At 29.8% G+C, this 21,427-nt stretch overlaps 1 protein-coding gene across 1 annotated transcript in view; it reads left to right on the top strand.

Moving 5' to 3' along the window:
* The window catches only part of LOC142320982 (putative G-protein coupled receptor CG31760), a 904,980-nt gene that overhangs the window by 813,456 nt on the left and 70,097 nt on the right, over positions 1-21,427 (top strand). Inside the window, exon 8 of the mRNA XM_075358981.1 lies at positions 17,670-17,884. Coding sequence (XP_075215096.1) covers positions 17,670-17,884 — 215 coding nt within the window. The remainder of the gene's footprint in view (positions 1-17,669; positions 17,885-21,427) is intronic.

Below are 21,427 nucleotides of genomic sequence, written 5' to 3'. Positions count from 1 at the left end.
CTACTGCAGCGCCCCCTGGTAGCCTATAACCGTAAAACTAATCTAAGAACCTGCTCTAACGTGATAGCTGTGTAATGTAAAAAAACCACATCAAAATCGGCCCTGCAGTTTTAGAGAAACACATCTACTGCAGCGTTGGCCTGTTGGCCTATAACTGTAAAATATGTCTAAAATCTGCTCTGTAATGAAAAAACCGCACTCCTATGTAATGCAAAAAACCGCACTGAAATAGGTCCTGTAAGTTTTGAGGAAAATGGTAGTAGACATACACACACAAACAAGCTCTATCCCAAAACGCATATACCGTCTCCGTTCGATCGTGGGTAATAAATAAAATACAATTATATCAATTTAAGTCTGTTTCCCTTTCTATAAATATAACTATATTTCTCTTTAATCATGATGTGTAAAAAAAATTAAACTGGATTCACGAAACGAGCTATGAACAAAAATATAAATTACTATTCGTTACTATTAACAGGTAACTTTTCAACTGTGACCTTTCTAAAAACTCTTTACTTCACATAAGAATACTGGTGAGAATACTACACATAAGAATTCTTTTATTATTATATTAGCATTACAGTGGAAATCTGTTTTCATTTCTTGCATAAAACCATCTTTTAACAATAGCAGGAATTTAAGTAATTGATTATATTTTACACATAAGTATTATTATTTGTACCTAAATTATCATTACCTAAAAAGTATTATTTAAGTTCACCCTTTTTAAAAAGTTTAAAAAGGCGTTGTTTAGATATACAACGCCTTACAAGTTTATCTAAATAGTAGTTTTTTTTGTTTTATTTTTAAATTCTAGTGGAATTTTATGTGCTTTCGCTATTGCTTAATTGCGTAAAAAAATTAAAATTAATAAATTTAAATTAAATTTCCCTTTATATCTTAATATTTTTAGAGTATTTTTGCTAATAGTTATAATTAATAGTTGTTTATAGAAAGAGAATAGCAAAACACATTTTGAAATTAAAAATTACTTAATTTCTTATAAGATTTTTGAAATTGTTATACTTTTAAATATAAAAATTTAATATTTATTAGAAAAGTTAGAACAAATCAGTAACAACAACGGAAATTTTACTCAAAGGAATTGTTTACAGCAAATATTTTGAAGTTTCTCGTAATAAAAAAACTGTTGTAAGCTTGACTGTCGCGAGGTAATCATAATTCGGCTAATTTGCTCATTTAGTCTATCCGATTAAACTGGGTTTAAACAAAATATTTGGAGTACTAAAGACTGAACTTCTGGCTCGAACGGAACGCTTTTAGACTTTTAAAATGCTTCTTGTATGACTTACTTTTCTAAATTTATTTATTTTTATTTTTTTCATTTTAAAGAGAAAACCATGCAGAAAAGTTCGAAGATAGAAGAAGATGCTGATTCTCAACAGATGCTGTTGAGAATATTTTATGCTTTAAAATAGTAGAAAAACTTAGTCATAATATTATTTATGTTTAATGTTTTTAAAATTATACATTTCTATCATATAGTGTCTCACAAAGAAGGAGAAACTATCAGGACATGTTTTGTTGGTGAAGATAAAGAAAAAAGTTCATATAAACATATAGGTATGGAAGTGCTTTGTTTTTGAGTTATCTTTTGCTAACTCAAAAAAATTAGTGATTTAACAGAGCTATATCAAAAATTCTTTTTTAGGTTTAACAAACGTAAAAAAAAAATTGTTTTTCAACACTGAATTTTATGTTTTACATCAAATATCTTAAAACTTATTGGAGTTATAGCTCTGGGTCCTATTTTACCCTATTGGTAACTCAAATTACATAAGAAACAACCAAATTTACTCATTAATTTGGGTCCCAAAAATTACAGTAGGATTTCTTTTTATTAGAAGAGCTGAAATCTGGGGGAAATCTTTCGCTAGCCGTGACTCGAAAACACCGTTTTCAGACCTACATGTTTATACGAACTTCTGTCATTATTTACATCACTAGAACATGTCCTGAAAGCTTCTCCGTTTCTTCGTAGAACACTGTATTAAATATAATCTGACGATAATAAAAGTTTTACTATATTTTTATTAAACATCATCTTTCTCTGAAAAATGAAAATCGAATGAAAACTTGATGCATTTAGTTAGTTTTTATTCTAGAAGCGTTGTAAACCTTTTATGAAATATGTATAAAAAAAAATTACTATCAGGATATGGCATTTTTATTTAAAAATAACTTATATTCAATGTAATCTGCTGCACTACTGATGCAATACAGCATCTGCAATGTGACTTGTTAGGTTTTCTCTCAGCCAGCCTCCGTGGCGCGAGTGGTAGCGTCTCGGATTTTCTACCGAAGGTCCCGGGTTCGAATCCCGGTCAGGCATGGTATTTTCACACGCTACTTGTCATTCATGTCATCCTCTGAAACAATACTTAACGGTAGTCCCGGAGGTTTCTCTCAAACAATTTTGCACAAGACTGTATTCCAACATCCAAATTATTTAAATTTAAAAAAATATACAATTTTTTTTTTCTTTAATTATTTTATTTAAATTCGTTTTTTGATATTTTATATAGTTTTATCCGGATAATTTCTGAATTTTGGAAAAAAGTTTGGTTTATGTTTTATAATACATTAATAAAGAAATTACAATAAACATCTTATTCCTTTAATTTTAATTAATTAAGAAATATTTATTTAGTATTTACTCCAATAAAATTTCAGAAAGAATAAAGTCTTTATTATTTAACAGTATCAGAAGAGTACTGTCAATTACGTTAATTTTATAATCTCAAAATTTTATTAAGTTATAATTCTAAAGTTTATATTAATATAAATTCATAAGTAAATTGACTTAAAAATTGATTTACAATACACATAATATTAAAATTCTAGGTTTCTAGGTATTGATTTACCTATAATACCTAGAACAGAATATATAAAAAAGGGAAAATATATGACAGGAAAAAACTACGATGATGTTTTTATATTATTTGCTAGGCGGATTATGACAAGGGAGTAAATGAGAGAAAAAAGGGCAAGGCAAACAGAAAAAGAAAGTAAAGCTGCCAAAAGCCATTCGTGCCAGAAAAACAAGTTCTGTTATGTAAAAAAAGACCATTTAATACCAATATAGATGCACATTTATTCGTTCTCTTCTCTGCTTGTAGTTCATCTTGCACACATAACATAATTTATAAAAACTGTTTTATAGAATTTCTTATAAGCGAATACATTTGTTCAAATGTTGTTACATGTGCCCTTTATGAAAGTAGATGTCCCTTCGAAATCAGTTACAATTATGTTAAAGTAAAATAATATAGAAAAACAAAACTAAACTTTTTTCCCGTAACCTTTTTTTCAAACGCTTGCAATATAAACTAGATAACTATATCGTACAAGAACGATGAAACGTTTTGGGTAAGTTTAAACCGCCACTATCTTTAATAGAAAGTTTTTCAATAGAAATTTTCAATAGAAAGTTTTTAATTCAAAATACTTTAAACATAATTCATTTTTATTTCAAATAAGATTTATTAGTTAAACATAGCCAGAAAAAAAATTTCTAAACCTAAAAAACTAATAATGTTAAGGTAAAAAAATAAATTGTTCTGAAATAGCGTTCCTCTAGTGGAATAGTAATATTTTTTGTCTCTTTTTTTTGTTTTGTTTAACCTCCGGGACCACTTTTAGGTATTGCTTCAGAGGATGAGATAAATGATTTTGTAGTGTGTGAAAATGCCACGCGTGACCGGGATTCAAACCGTGGACGCTCGATGAAAGGCCGAAACGCTACCAATCGCGCCACGGAGGCCGGCAGTGGAATAGTACTTAAGAAAAATTACATTACCTTTAATTTTATTTTATCTAATATCTTTAATTTACTTTTTAATTTTCTGATCTTTAAACAGACTTCTTGCTTAAAAGTACTTTGATTAAATTTATTATTTTTCTCGATATTATAGATTATTTGTTAAATATCATAATTAACTGTAGTTGTATAAGATTTCGTTTATTTTTAATTATGTTATCTAATGGCTACATAATTTAAAAAATAATCTTTAAAAATAATAAGAAAACAGAATTTAAAGAACACATTAAATAATTGAAAAATTGTTACACTTCCGTTCAAAAACTTAAAAGAAAACAGTTACCGACAACTTACTAATCCTTAATTTGGTAATGGCTTCTAAATTTTTAAATTTAATGTAACATTGAAAAACGACTTTTTTTTTTAGGAAAGTCTTATACTATTTAAGTTTCAGTTGTAGTACGGTTTCATTAATTTCTTTACGGTATATTTTATTTACATTTTTCAGTTTAATTTTTACTTAAAATAAGCTAAGGACCATTCCAGAATGAAAAAAAAAGTTTTGAAGAAACGCAAAGCTGAGAAACTCACGAGTTTATAAATATGAGGACAGAGATGAGATTTTTGTACGCTACCTAGTATTATCAAGTACTGCTATTTAGCGGCACGACATTAAAAAAAATGAATATTCGAGTCCCCCGCGGTTGATCAAATGGAAATAAAACGTTGTTTAACAAAATTCCAAGTATTTTTTTTTGTTGAAAGTATTCTTTATTACTAATATAATTGAACTGAAATATAAATTTTTCACACTTTTTTTTCCCCATTTTCATCTCACTGTTAGATTGGTCATGTTTAAAACAGTAAACGTAGTTCGTTGACTTCTTTGCCTCTTACTGACGAAATTCCAACGAACTCCGTGATAATCCAATATTAAACAATGATAAAAAAAGAAATAATCTTCAAATTTTCTTTGTAGGCAACGAAATTTTTAGTTTAAAACATTTTAGATTTGTGGAACAATATATTTTTGGAACAACGGCACTGGAGAGAAGTTCTTTAAAAGATAATCATCGAAATCGATCTATTTTATGAAGAGTAGGGTGTGAATACATTTAAAAAAGTATGCTATAGAACTTAGAAACTCTTAGTTTTCGCTGGAAATACAGTATTTTCAGAAATCATTAGTTTTAAATACTTTTAACATAAAATGTAAAGGAAATGAAAAACTTGTTTCTCAAAATTTACTCGATGATAAAGTTTCAATATTATTAATTTTAATTATTAATAAAGTTAATAAGTATTAGCCAAGTAAGTTAATACTTATTTTAAATTAAATCTAATCATCTGTTAGACTAACTTTTAATATTTTACATGTTCTTAAAAACGTTTTAGATAGTATAAGTTTTAAACATGATTCCCGTCAATTACCTTAAAACCAAAATCCGATTTTTCAAATCTGGTATTTTTTAAATTTTACTTTTGTTACAATAAACATTACAAAACGAAGAGATTGACGCTTTCAGATAATTTAATATTTATTTCTCTTTGCAATACAAAACATTATTCTTTGTAATATATTTCTGTATTTTATAATTTTCTATGCCGTCTACAGAGATTTCACAAAATATTTGGACTCTATTCATTTATTTCTAACAATAATTTTATTGGTAGATGTAAATTACATAAATTTACAAAAAAAAAAAGCTGACAAAATATTGCATGACTTTCCCGGCTATTAATAATAATAAAAATTATAAGAGTTAGAGCAAATATATATATATATATATATATATATATATATATATATATATATATATATTTGTGTATATATATAGTTTTTAGAGGTGGTTAAAGAAACGTAAAAAATCTACTTGAATAAAGTTTTCTCTAAATGTAATACTTCCGGGTGGTCCGAATGCCTATCCTTCCCCCTGTTACCCATTTTAACCCATTTTCTCCGTCACCTTCAAACTTATCAACTTAAATTTTTTTCTACACTAAATTTCTGCCTTTTTGCAACTTTTGACACAGCCGTTTTTTAATTCATCAATTTTTAAGTTAGATAAAATATTTTATATTTCACAATTTTTTTTCGCTTATTGAAAAAAAAAAAATCACTTCATTTAAAACAAATAAGCTAACAATCTCTTGTGTCTATCCGTGTAATTTACAGCCAAGAACACCTAGTAAATATTTCAACTCAATATCTTAATTGGTTAATGAGAAAAACGGGTAAATGGGAAAACGGGTAATTTATGTGTAAAAATATAGTTTTCAGAAATCTGCAATTAAAAAGTACATTCCATATATGCAAGTTAAATTCACCTAATTCATGTCAGTTCCATAAGAGGGGCAGTCGGAATTTTCTTATTTTTCTAACTCTGTTTTTGCTGCATCCTTCACTTCATGAGCTTTTTTGTAAAACTCATCGACAACGTTTAAGCCTCCTTATGCGCACCTTATCTGCAATTATCATGACACTAGTGACATTTTTCCCTGATCTAATACCTTGTTTTATACAAACTAAACATATTTTAATGTTTCTATGATTAAAGAATAGGAGTAATTATCCTCCACATTGTAATAACCTTTACAGAAAAATGAAAACGATGTTGCTAGGCCTACTCTTTTTGAAACTTCAGCTAAACATTGTCCATGGCAGTATTTGCAAACTGCAAATGTAAATATTTTATCAACTAATACATTAAAATCGAATACATCATAGGAACCTGAATCATTGTCAATAATATCTGCGTTCTTAAATTCTATGTTACCTATTTTAGTTTTAGATACACTGTTAGGAACATCATCCAAAATGTTTTTACCAGAAGACGTGGAAGGATTTGATTCTGCTGAATGAATGATTAATTTAGGTTTACATATATTTTTCCATTTTTTTAATATTTCCATAGGTTTTGTCATGCTGAAATAAAATTGCAACAAAAATTACACAAAGCAGTAGTACTGAATTTACAACACACACTACAAAACCCAACATAATACTTTTCTGCAAAGGAAACAAATTTTTACGTTCAAAGGTTATCAACATTATTTATAAAAACAGAGTTTACTCTTGAAATTACAGAGAAATATTTCCTCAATAAGTGAAATTTCCCGACTCAACAACGAAAAATTTTTGAACTAATAAAAATGCGAAAAACAAAATAATAACAAAAAATCGTCAAATGCTTCTAATGACAAACATTTCTAAGAACATTTTCTAGCCCTCACATTTTCATAAATAAGATCTTAAATTAAAGCTATTACGCAATATATTGGCGCTAAAATTTAAAAAATTGGGAAAAATTTGATTATTTTCATTCGGACCCCCTTAATAAAAGTTAAAATAAGAAAAAGAGAAATTTCAAAAAAACCTTTTTCCGTTTTAGGTCCATGATCTACAATCAAAAAATTCTACACATTTCTTGATGTATGTTGTATAACTGAAAAGTTTCGAAAAAATATTTAACTGAACGGAGATAGACCAAACGGATAAAAAACAAATTCAATTTTAATAGGTGGGGGTTGATTTTTTGAAATTTTATTTTATTATATATGTACGCATATACATTATAGGTAACAAATTTGCTTTAATAAAATTTCCTGTAAGATGCCTCTGAAGAAAATTAAAATTATTATCTTCGCGATATCCCCCAACCCCTTAATAAATTTAAAAAATAATAATATGATCAATACTCCATACATAGAAATATTTTAGCCAAATTTGAGGAAAATCTGTTTGGTCAATCTTGTGATATAAGGCCAAAAGCAAGGCAATATAGATATACGTATATATACGCACATACATACATTTTTTTTTTGTCTAGATAAACTATTTAGATAAACTATTTACGTTTTAAACGTAAAAACTTTCAAACAAATTTTATACCCCAAATTTAACATGATCACTGTTCTTTCTCCTATAATATAGTTTCTATTTTAGTTATATTCTCCGGAAAAATGAAAACCTTTTTATCTTAAAAATTATATTAATGTAAAAATTATAACACCATGAAATTTAAGATTAATATTTAAAAGTTAAAGTTGGAGCCTATGTAGAAGTTAAAAGGGTTTATTATTGCTAACAGGAAGACAGTAAAATTTACAGGTGCATATTATTATAAAAACAAATAGATTAACTTTTAATGATAAAGACAATTTAATAATAATAATGTTATTTATAGAGATCAATTATAAATCTAATGAAACAGTAAAACCTAGAATATTAGTTGAGTATGAACTAAAATTGCATTATTTATATTCGTAAAGACTTTTCAAAATGATATTGATACGGAGTATTACTTAATTCTTGAAACACAAAGCTTCATAATATTATTTTATACAATTATTACAATTCAATGGCTAGCCTAGTTTCAATCCAACCACTCTTAACACAGCTACAAATTAAAATTTAACTGAGATCACATTGCTTAAAACGTTGTATAGACGTGACCTTTGTATCCACAACAACGTGTAAAGAATTATTTATTTTCTGAATCTGTTTCTAAACGTTCTAATAAACACAATTAAAAAATTTAATTAATATAATTTCAGAATAATATTGATATTTTACAGAAAATAATAGTAATTTTATGTATTAGAATCCCTATCTGAGATCTCTCTCAATTGTAACTAGACAATCGTCAACCCCTCTCAAGGCTATCAAATGGACACTTTGAATAATGCATACCTTTATCTTGTATGGTTAGCTTAATTATATCATTAGCATATTCTGAATTAATCTAGTCTTTATAACCTCCACACTCAACGGAGCTACTGTGATCCATTGGCACTTCCTTGATTACACCACACTGTGCACTACTTTTATGTTGATTTTTAGGAACTATTTTATTTAGACAGACTTTTTATAATAGTATTCTCTCCTTTAATTATTATTTTACATAAGAAGGTATGTCGTTATTAGAAGAAATTCTCATGAACTTCATTCAACTTCTGTAGAGTAAAAATAATTAAGAAAAATAAATTAGTGGGTAATGCTCTAAATCTCCTCTGTGATGGTCTGTCATTTTCTTGATTACTCACTCGAAGCGGAACTGCTTTTTAAACTTAAACTAATTTAAAAATTGGTGGTATTCTAGGTGATGATATGGCCAAAACTGAGAAGCTTTTGAATTTTTAAAAATTGATTTATTAATATTTACAATAATATTACAAACAAAACATTACAAAACTAGTAATATAACAGTAGTTTTAGAATACGAGTAAAAAATACAAACAACTTTTATCGTTTGAGGCAGTCCCACCCAGCTCCTAGGGTAAATATAGCTTGAAAACATCTAAACCACTGAAACTTTCATTTCAAACAGCCCACAACGACGTAACGCATGCCTCCTATATAAGTTATTTGAGATAGGATGATAATTAAACCAGTCAAAGAAATATACCCTCCTTTGAACAAAATATAAGTGAGGGGTTAACCGTTTAATTTTACTATTGAAAATTTATACAAAAAGATTTTATTAACAAATTTGAAAATAGTATTAGATATTGTTGCTTAAATTACTGAACAATGTAATTTCTATATCATTATTAATGCATTAAGTTTTCTAACTATCTTCCTCTCGATATTCAGTTTATTATGCACAATTGTTTTTTAATTCTTATTTTCAGTAAACTAATTTTTTGTGACCACCAGAAGCAAATTATTGCATCCAATTATTTAAAAAAATAACTACGAGTCTCAGCTGATAAATTTTGCACGTATATGCGTTGAATGGGAATGAAAATAGATATTGGAATGAAATAAAAAATGAATAAAAGTACAATCAATACCTAAGCTACAAAATGTAGTATTTATATTTCATTATAATCCCCGTTTACACTGATACGCTTTTTCCAACGTGTGACACGTTTTTGCATTCCGTCACTGAAAACTTCTGACGGTCTTTCTCGAATTCAAGTGACCACAGCTTCCTTCACTTCATCGTCGGTGGTGTAATGATTATCTTTGAGATCCTTCTTGAGATGAAGGAAGAAGTGGAAGTCGCACGGAGACAAATGCGGAATAGACTCAAACTTCACCTTGGGAAGAGCCTCTGTAATAGGGTGCAATGTGTGAGGCCGCGCATTGTCATGCTGCAAGATTATGGGCATGGTGGTCTTTCGAACGCGACATACTCGTCGTCTGAGGTGTCTTAACGTCTCAATGTACCGTTCGGAGTTCACAGTCGTCTCACGATCCAAATACTCAGTCACATAAACGTGTTTGGCGTCCCAAAACACCGTCAAAAGGATGTGTTTGTGTTTTGGTGATTCGTAATGTCTGTGTTCCATGCTTTGCCTTTTTCTTCCGGGTCGTAATGGTGTACCCAACTCTCAACCCCGGTCACAATATTGAAAAGGAAATCGTTTTCTTCGGTTTGATTGCGCTATAAAAGTTCTTCGTAACATTCTACACGACGCTGCTTGTGTTCGTCCGTCAGTTTGCGCGGTACCCATCGTGCACAGATTATTCGGTAACCCAATTGCTTGATAATATGGCCTGCTCGTTCTTTAGACATGCCTAACTGAATATCGATGCGTTGTTGGGTGATTCGCCTGTCACTTTGAAGCAAATCGTCCACCTCCTTTCGATGTTTTTCGTCAGTCACAGAAACTGTTTGCCCGCTGCGAGGTGCGAATGCGCACTCAATTGTCGCTTTACCAGCTTCACATTCGCAAAATTTCAACGCCCACCTATTCACAGTACTCCTGTCAACAGTTTCACTACCGTAAACTGCTTTTAAACGATGAAAAATATTCGAAGGATTCGCATTTTCTGCTGTTAAAAATTTGATCAATCATGGTTTTAACCGTATTGACATATATTAACCGTACTCGACTCCATTTTAACTACTGAAAACTAAGCGGTGAACGGATTTTAACGCATTATCGCAGGTTTGTAGAGAGGGATTTTGGCTACCATGTGCTGCCACGTCCAACTCGATAGTACCTTTACGCTCCATGTACCACGCTAGTGTGCAAAATTTATCAGCCGAGCTTCATATTATTAGAGACAAATTACTTTAAATTTATTTAACTAGTATGGAAATTATATCTAGCTATCTATAGATATCTGAAAATTGTGTGTTTTTTTAAAAATCGTTTGATGTTACTCATTTCTGCTGATATCTATACAGTTTTTTGAACAGACTCAAAGTTCGTTACTTTTCTGTTAATATTTCATCAGGCCTGAATGTATGATTAATTTAAACCAACAACTGAATGGTAGCCGGAAACAGTGGCAAAAGCTAAAAGCTTTAAAATACTGGCCTAACTTCGAACTACCAGCCTCCCACAATGGTAGACTAGCCAGCTGCATCACTCGGTGTAGAGTTAAATTATAAAGCGAGTATAAAATAGCAACTTCCGAAGTAACAAAAAATCGAATTTTTGTCAAATCACTGGTTAAACAACTCTGAATGCAGGTTTCATTTAAAATATTAATTAAAACTACTAATAATTAAAAACTGTATCTGTCAGTACACTCTAAATAAAACAAAAACAAAAGAAACAATTGGAATTAACATATTATTTTAACAAACACTCGTAGTTATTAATGTAAAAATACTGTACTATTTGTTAATGTGATTGTAGTTGTATCTGTTTTATCATTATTGAAGTTATCATTTAAAACTATAAAACTATTCCGATACCCTGGTAGTTTACGGTAAGTAATCCTAAAGGATTGTAGAACATGGTTATTATGGCACTCCTGCCAAATCAATTTTAATTTTAAATGGATACCAAGTTATATAACCTTTTGAATAATCAACACAATTACGATGGAAATTCCAGAGTAAATTTAATTTCAGTATTTTTTTATTATGCTTAAACCCAGAGAGTCTTTCTCCCCTAATAAAAAACGTATTGGCTATATTTGTACTGATACTCTAATTCTGAAAACAGACGACTTATTTATTAGTCCAAATTGGTATCTATAGTAGATATTGATACAACTTAATAGACATCATCAGTACGTTAGAATGCATTAATTAGTTGATCACAAAGTGAAATTTCTGGATAGTTATATGATGATCGTTTCACGAGAGTGGGACGATCAAACGAAATCAGACCATCGATTCAAACCACGAAATCAAACCATTCAATTTTGTTTTTTCTTCATTGTCTTGATAAAAGCTAAGCTTGTCATCATTATTTAACACTTATCATTTCTGCCTAAATTCCTATTAATATATAATATTAAGTCTTGAGGCTCCTTTTAAAAAATCACATCGAAATTTCAAGATTTTAAAATGGTGTAAGATCATTTTGCGACCATAAATATCAATTTTGTAAAATTATTTTAATTTTTCCAAGTTACTATTACCGAATGTGTTAAATTTGATTAAAAAACACTTAATGTGTCATGTATAATTATGTAATGATCGTAAAGCAAATAATTAATTTTTTCTCAAAGCAATTAATTAATTATTATTAATATTTTATTTTTTTATCTAATTCCTTCAAGTATGAGAAAGTCACATAATACTCTTAGAAACGATTACGAATGATGTTTCTTTATCTTCTCAATTCCTTGGATACGTGTGTGAGATGTAATTTGTGTGCTGACATCGTAGACATTCTGCTGAAATGAGAAATTCTAAATTCAAACTGAACAAAGACACTTTGCTCTTCATTGAATAAAACAAAATGAGTGCTGTATTAAATAATTTGTCTTCACAGGATAAAAATGTTTTGGTGTAGGATTACGGAGTAACGTACATTTATTTGACTAGCAATTTAAACGTTATACTGAATTTCTTCATTCAAATTTTACTTCAGAAAATGAACATTTCCTTTTTCATCAAATAAACAAGTAACTCATTTTATATTCTATTATATCAAAAGACAACACATACAAGATATAAATAAATAAAACTCAGTAGCTATGCATATTATATTATACACCATTAGATAAAATGGTAAGATATACAGAATATACTCGTATATCATTTTTTCAAATACATGGAAAGCTTCCACGTATTTGTATACAGAATTTGATGTAAAACTTTTAATGATGAGTAAAATATTAAATATTATATTTTAGTTGTGAAAAAATTAATCTATTAATTCATATATGTTAATAATCGACATTGAAATTAAAAGATTGTTGCTAGAAAATTGTATAGTTTTCTACTTTAGTTGCGCTTTAATCTTTTAATTGCTGGGAATTTCCTGGTGAATAGCTAATTTATTAGGTAAATTCCATAAGAAAGCTACGTATTGTAATGGATACCAAGATTTGACTTCCGGAAAATTTCGACATATCTTCGCGTTTCAAATCCCCCGGACCCCAAAACAACCGTCATTTCAAAAGTTTATATATATATATATATATATATATATATATATATATATATATATATATATAAAATTACATATCAAATATAAAAATCTTGTAAATTAAAATAAAATATATAGAAAATTTACACTATGTAACTTTATTTTTCTGTTTTTTTAAACACCCCCAAGCCAACCGGTCCTCGCCGTTAAGCAAAATAATACAGTCACCTTGGAGTGTCGTAGCAGCAGTTTCTGTCCGCCCTAGCTAGCCGCCTTCTGGGGCTTTCCCACCGGGGTCTCCCCCAACTTCACTAGAACACACCGACATTCCTCTTCCGCATAGCCGCTACGCCCTTCCGTTAAGGAGCTACCCATCCTGTCCCTAATCTAATAGTTCCAGATGTACGTTTCGCGACCCACTTCCTTCACTTCGCGACCCACTCATACATTGCGGGTTTTTTATGCCATCATCGGGGAGTCGAGACACCTCCACTTACACTATGTAACCTGGCCAGCAAATTTTACATTACTCATAGTTATGTAACATAGAGTAATGTAACATTGACTGGCCAAGTTATATAAATAAATTTTCTATTTATTTTTTTAAATGATGACGTCATATTTATATATGTAGTTATTTTATTTAATTGACTTCATATGTTTTTGTATATATGAATGTAATTTTAGTATCTTAATCTTTTAATTTTTATTGAAAATATTTTTAGGTTTCATATGTGTAATTTTATATAAATATATCTTATATACAACTGATGATGCGGGATCGCGCGAAAATGCTTTTAGAATAAAAAATAAGGTATTATTTTATTTACTTTGTAATTATTTACTTGGTTGTTCAAGTTGGTTTTTGATTATAAAAATACAATATATTTATCTACATGTATATTTCACTTTCTTGTGGACACGATAACTGCCATAATTTTGCGCCAATTACTTACAAACTGGTACATAAAATACTACGTCTTAAAATCTCGGTCGAGTTCGTTAATGGGCAAAATCAGATCATGGGGGCGGAAATGGGAGAGCTTTATCGAAAACACAAAATATCGCTATAACTTTCATATTAAGTAAAATATTGAAATCGTTTAGAGTTCTTACTATTATTTGGATAAGGGCCTAAAACATATCTAAGTAAATTTTTTTGTATTACCAAGCGCTGGCCCAGGGGGTGGGAAAAATGGAGTTTTGAAGACAAAAATAATCATATCTCCCTTAATAGAACATTATAGAATTGGTTTAAAGTGGTCATTAGTCCTTTAAACATTACAATCTTTAAAATCTTTGTCTGAAACAATTTTTGATATGACCAACCCTTACGGCAAGGGAAGACCAAAACGTTGCTGGAATTGTAAGAAGATGGGGCTTGTCGTATGCTAAACATGTGAAACTTTTTTCACATGCAACCACTATCATATTGAGTAAATTTGAAGTTTTTCTTAACTTTAAGATGGAAATGTTTTTTTTTTACCGTACTTAGAACCAGTGAAATCTACCTCCGCCTTTCGGCGTGCCGAAAGGGATTTTTTTCAAGATTTTGTGCTACATGAAACGTTTATTGATGTGATGCAGTTTATTGACGCTGTATCTTTTTTATAACACGTTAAAGTCTGAATGTAACGTAATATTGGTTACAGAAATTAGAAGATACTTTAACATTTACTTATTTATAAAAAATTTAGTTTTTTATTATATACAAAAACCTTTATTTCAATTAAATTTATTTAATATTTTTTTTTACACATACACATTTATAAAGTATTAATTCTTTTTTCTGAAAAATGAATGTAAATAGAATACGTTTCTTACATTGAGCTAAAATTGAGCAATTGTGGAAATAATTATTTATTAATTATTATTAATAAACAAAAACTTAACAATTAATTGTGGGAATAATTTTGTAAGTATTCCCACACTAAGTAAAATTTCTTTCTATAAATCACATTTAGTAAAGTATAACTGTGAGAACTTATGATTGCTGTTTTACTACTATGAAAAAGTAGTTACTGGTCAAATTTTCAAACATTTAAATTTACAAACATGTAATGACTACTTCAGTTTTGTCAGTAACGGTACCATTCGCTTTTTTAAAATTTTTTCTCCATTCACTTACTATTTTTAAACTACACCTATCCTAGCGGAATCGTTAATCTCTTCGAACAAAAATACCGGAGCGATAAGAACGTTTATTTAATGAAGTAAAATCATATCTAGATAATGTAATATTTCTGGGCGTTTATTGTTAAAGCTCAATAAAACAGTTATTACTTTTAATGAAGGAAAAATAACAGCAAACTCTGTCTAGTTTTGTTCCAAGAATAGCGATCAGCACTTTTACTTCAACGTACGTACTAAATTTATGAACATCAAATTTCCATAACGATGTTCAGGGAGGCAAACTGAAGTATACTGTAGCAATTCCGGTTGCCAGATCTGTCTGAAGTTAATTATTTTCTCTGGAGTCATCTCAAAGTTAAGGTTTACAAATCAAATCGCTAAAGGTAGCACAGATGTGGTATAACTGACAAGACACAGTTAATCTCATGTGAGATGTAATTGTTGGCAGGAAGATTATTATTAATAAGTGAGATACAGTAAAGCTGTAAAGAGAAAACAATGTTAATACTTGCTGAAGAGAAAATCAAACAAAATTTGAATTACTTACGAAATGTGACAGTCATTTTTGAAATTATTATGAATTAAAAATAAGAAATAAGGCGTAAAATCTACTTTTACTCTTTTTTCACTGGATGTGTATGTTGCAGATTAATTAAAGAAATTTAAAATAGAAATTAGGTTAAAAATTTTTAAAAAGAAACTGGTGCTGTTACGTGTAACACGCCTATATTAGGTCGTAAGAAAAATGCACCCACGACATGCAGGTACATTCTAATGACAGGCAAAAGACAAATTCGACCGATAAATCTAGTTGTAGGAGACAAACCAATTCATGAGACAAGCCCGCTAAAATATCTAGGGGTGTTACTGGATAAGAATGGAAAATTTACTAGCCATATCATCAACTGTTGCAAGAAGGCGGAAGACATAGTAAAAGCATTGAACGCTTTACTAACGTCGTAAAGTGCGCCAAGGGCGTAGAAGAGGAAATTGGTAGTGTCAAAAACAACATCGTCAATCTTATATGCAGCACCGGTGTGGGGGACATTCTCACGCATAAAAAGGAATTTGACTAGAGTTAACAGCGTACACAGGAGAGCCCTAATAGGAGTAGTTTCCGCCTACCGCAAGGTATCGTACGACACTCTCTGTGTTCTCGCTTCAGTTTCGCCAGTCGACCTTCAAGTGGGGGAAAGGAATATTGCTCATGGCTCGAGCAGGAGAGACGCTAGAGAGCGTATGGTGACCGAATGGAAGATTTAAATTTGTGGCAAGCGAACTTTACATGACCTAGACGCGTGGAACGGTAGCAATTTTGGTAAAGTAAACGTCTACATAGTGCAGATATTAACGGGGCATGGTCATTTTCAAGATTACCTGCAAAGTATAGGCAGACGCGCGTCACCGTCATGTATGTTTTGCGAAGACGAGGACTCAATTGAACATACAGTTTTCAAATGCCGAAAGTGGGACATACAACGGAATAGGGCGGGTATCACACAGTGCACAACAGATACCCTTGTGAACTACATGTTACAAAGCGAGGAACATTGGAGGAGAGTCAACACATATGCCACGGAGGTAATCAGGAGTAAAAATCAAGAGGAGCGCCGCTGGGGCTGTTAGTATAGGTACGGGAGGACAGCCCCAGAGGTGAGAGCTGGCATGCCCAGGTGTGGCAGTGACTTTGATCCTCTGGAGACTCCAGGGGATGGTAGGCACAGTAAAAGAGAAAAAACCCGGCGCTGTGTTTTGGGCAAATATGTCTGGACACGGCGTCAAGAAAGAGCACAATAAAGACTCCTCAAAAGAGTTGACCGGCGAGCCGACCTACCATGCTGGACATACAGCTGGTTAGTGGGAAGGCTCGTTAGAGTAATCAGACACTCCTCTGGGTGGAGTTATACCCAACAGTCCGGACCGATCTAGAGGAGTAGAGGGAAAAAAAGGTCGTAAGAACAAAATATTAAATATTAAATCTTCTGGTAATTATGAAGTAAAATTAACCATGTAATTTATATTTTAATAATTATTTATACTTTAATTTTGTAATTGATGTAATTATTAAATTAGAAAGTATTATGGCGTATAAAATCATCTATAATTTACAATAGAATTTGAACAAAGAAAAATTATTTTAAATGGCTACCTATATAAATTTCTATTAAATAAATTTATATGAAAATAAAATAGAAGACGATGACCTAAAAGCGGTAATTAATTCGTTAAAAAGTTTGTACTTGCAAAACTGTACAGGTACCTATTATATTTTAGTTTACAATAATAGGCAAGTTGTGCAGTTGTATAATCCTGAGAACAGTTTTAAATATAAATATTTCGATTAAAAACGGAAATATCTTAAGAATATGTTAGAATTACATCGGTAACGAAATTTAAATCTGTGAAAACCAATATTAACTCAATTAAATAAGGTGACTAACTTTTCTTTTTTTATTTGTTTCAGGATTTCCGTAATATTTCGTGTTAGATCTGCGAAGGCTGTGAAAATTACAGATGCAGATCTTTTGAAGAGAGTAGGAGTAATTGTTTCAGTATTTACTGCTCTTTTATGCATAAGAACGTTAGTTGCTCCACCTCATGTAATTGTTGCAAAAACAGCGGATGATTTGAAGGCTTTTTTATGTAACACAGACTGGTGGGACCATTCATTTTCAATAAGTAAGTAAAATAATTACTTTATTATGTATAATAGAAATTAAATATATTTATTCTTGATAGTAAGATAATTACATTATAATAGACGGAAATAAATCCTAATTGCTGAAAAATTTTCTGAATGTAAAGTGTATTATGAAAAACAGCCAACTTTACTCATAGTTATGTAACCTTGAGAACTTTAACGTAGAAAAAATAAGTTTATGAAAATAAAAAGGTTTTGAACACCTTTAATGTTGGAAAACTCATCGACAGACCGGTTTAGTCAATTGACCTTCGGATTAAACTAGACATTATTTTAGTTGGTTTTTTAACTTTCCGATAATAATTTAAAAGAAATTATCTAAATATAAAAATAAACAGTATATATATATCATAATCATAAAATATGCAAACTTCATAATATATGCATTTTATAATTTGTAAACTTTAAACCTCTATTAAATACATTTGTTTTTTAAAAATGTATGCCACTTTAAACGGCTGTTATTATTAAAATAATTATTTTAAAAATGATTTTCCGGGAATGATAATTTTTTGACACGCATAATTTGTTGTTCATCCTCCACATATATATATAATAAAAATAATTACAAGTAACCGAAATATTAACTCGTTTATGTAAGTTAAGTTTACAACTCACCTTACGTTTTTAAAAAAATAAATATTATTTTAAACAATTAACATTACAATTTATATTCGCTAATGTGTTTTATATTAACTAACTGTTTTGCGTACATGTTAACAGATTACGTATATTATTGTATACAATTGGCGGCTACATGCTAATGTATACAAAAATAAGATAATACGTAGTATTGAATTAGTATCTACGATTTCGATCCGTACATGGAGTTCTTATGAAGAATTATTATTTGCTAAAGACAAAGGCTGCAATTGCATTGCATTTCCTGAGGGTAATGCTTTCCAGGAAATTAATGAAAGTCAGATACACATATATAACTTATTGTACTATATATACAACAGTTTAACCTATATTACAACTTTATTTATAATCTTGACCAGGCAAAAATACATGCAGTGATGCACAGAAGAAATAGCAAAAATTTCCCTATACAGTAGAAAATTTCAGAACAAAAATAAATAGAATATATTTGTACAAAAAGAAGTGTAATATAGTCTTAGTACCAACAAACGTAAATTAAAAAAAAAAATTAAAGCAAAGTAATTTTTTTAAAGATACTATTAATGTCATTTCAGAGAGCATACTTTAAAGTATTAAAAAACATAAAAAAGACAAAATAGATTTTTTTAAGAATTTCACGGTACGAGCTCCCATTCAAATAATGTGTATGCAACTAATCTGAAACGTATCGAAATTTTTAATTAATACTCGTAAATTTAAAACCATAAACTTCATAAAAAATATAAATAATTTATAATTTCCCTCAATAAATAATGATAGGTTAAGATTTTCATCATTATATACATTATATTTAATGTATTCAAAATCAAATTAATTTTTCAAATACAAGAAATCACAAAACAATATTTTTTCTGGAACAAGAAAGAAACAGAACTGAAACGATAATCAGTTGTATTCAATTTAAATTTATTCAGATATTTACCAATCGTTATTTATTTTTTAAAGTACACTCTTCACTGCTAGATTAAATCTCTTTCAAACAAATAAAACGGAGATCTTATCAAATATTCTTACAATCGGAAAAACGATCAATTCTGTGGAAGCAAAATCAGACATAATAAACAGTATGATTGCTTTTAAAAATATTTTTCCGTAATGCGAAAACCCAATCTTTCCCATTATAAAAATCTAATTATTATTATTAATCATAATTTTAATTTAATTAATAAGATAAACCAATCGCAACGGTATAATAGTTTTTAAAGGATATTTTACAGCCTACAACCGCTTAAAGACCACTAAAACTAGCTGGGTTTAAATGTGTGGTCAACAATTAGTGTTTTCTGTGGTTTTGAACTGCGGGCATTGCATGCCGTCGGATCCAATTAACTATGTTTTCATGAGAATAGTTAGGTTCTATTAGAGATAATATTTAGATGTGATCCAAAATCACATCTGTTATCCAAATTCTTGCAAAATTGAATACTGTGTGGGTAATTCTATTTGTTTTGTAAATAAATGGATAAATGTAAAATATACATTACATTAATGTAATGTATGTAATATATGTAGTATGTAATATGTAATGTATGTAGTATATTTGTACAAATATACAAATATTAACTTTATTCTAGTCAATAAAGTTAATATAGATTTATCATATTAATATATATTTGTCATACTTGTAGTTTAAAGTATAATTGAACAAATTCAGTAATGAAATGAAAGTAGGGAAATTTAATTAATACATATTTTTATATGTAAATAAAATTCAAAAAAGCTGGTAAAGTATGTGTATTCAAAGTAAGTTTAACTAAAGTATTAAAGTATGCAAATATTCAAATGAAGATTTATGTAAAAAAATTGTGTACTCTGAATTGAATTTTATGTTCGAGAACTACGGTGACATCCCTCTCACTACAGCCTTGACTAATTATAGTAAAAATTAAATGGCATTATCCACATTCAGAAGTCATTCTACAAAGCTAACCAATAAAGATTGGTTAATCCAGTCTAAAGGTATGTAGCAAAGCGTTAACTGATGGGAAAAAATAAACTTATTATCTCTCTCTGAATGAAATTGCGCAAATACGTAACCAAAGGGACATAATATTGTAATATTATCATTTGATTAATACAAGAATACGTCTTTGATTCTAAAAACGGAAAAAGGGGTCCCCTTTATGGGGATTTGAATAACACCATTAGAAAGTGTCTTAGCTATCTAACAAGCATTAATAAAATTATTTACAATATTTAACTAGCCTCATGTATAATTCTGAGGTACGGATCTACAAAATCCATGAAAAAAACTCCCTCCCTCTTTCAACAATTATTAACAAATTTAAATGCCATCAAATCCCTGTATATAGAAATCATTGTGTTATATTTCGTTCAGATTGGAACATACAGTCTAGAGACATGAAGCTAAAAACAAGCCAACATACTTATAAACGTATGTACGTACGTACATACATAGGTTTGACGTTTTTAGAGCTAAAATTGTGTTTTTTTATTAGAGATGCTATGAACCGTCATGCGAAACCATCATAACGTTCGATTAACGATTAGACTCTCACACAAGCATCAAGTTTCAACTCACTTACCATTATGACTGACTGCAAAAGCACGTATGAAAAATAAACTGCCTGTAAAAAGTCTGTTTTCAACCTTAAATTGAGCGAAAAACGACTCAATCAATTTTCAAACATCTAATATGACAATAACAGATACATTACTACAGTATTACTTGTTACCACATATATCCTAGCTTAATATCGGCGGACGCAACGCAGGCAGCTCAGATGTCAGCGGGAGTACAGCGTACGTATGCGCACAAGCGTCACTCCCACCATCTAGCTGTCGTGTAGATCTCTACCTAGCGCTGCGGCACGAGCACTCGCAGGCTCCAATAAAAGAGCAACCACCAGAGCAAATTT

Source organism: Lycorma delicatula, chromosome 3 (assembly GCF_047948215.1).
Source record: "Lycorma delicatula isolate Av1 chromosome 3, ASM4794821v1, whole genome shotgun sequence".
Lineage (NCBI taxonomy): Eukaryota > Metazoa > Arthropoda > Insecta > Hemiptera > Fulgoridae > Lycorma > Lycorma delicatula.
This window is presented reverse-complemented; position numbering and strand designations above follow the sequence as displayed.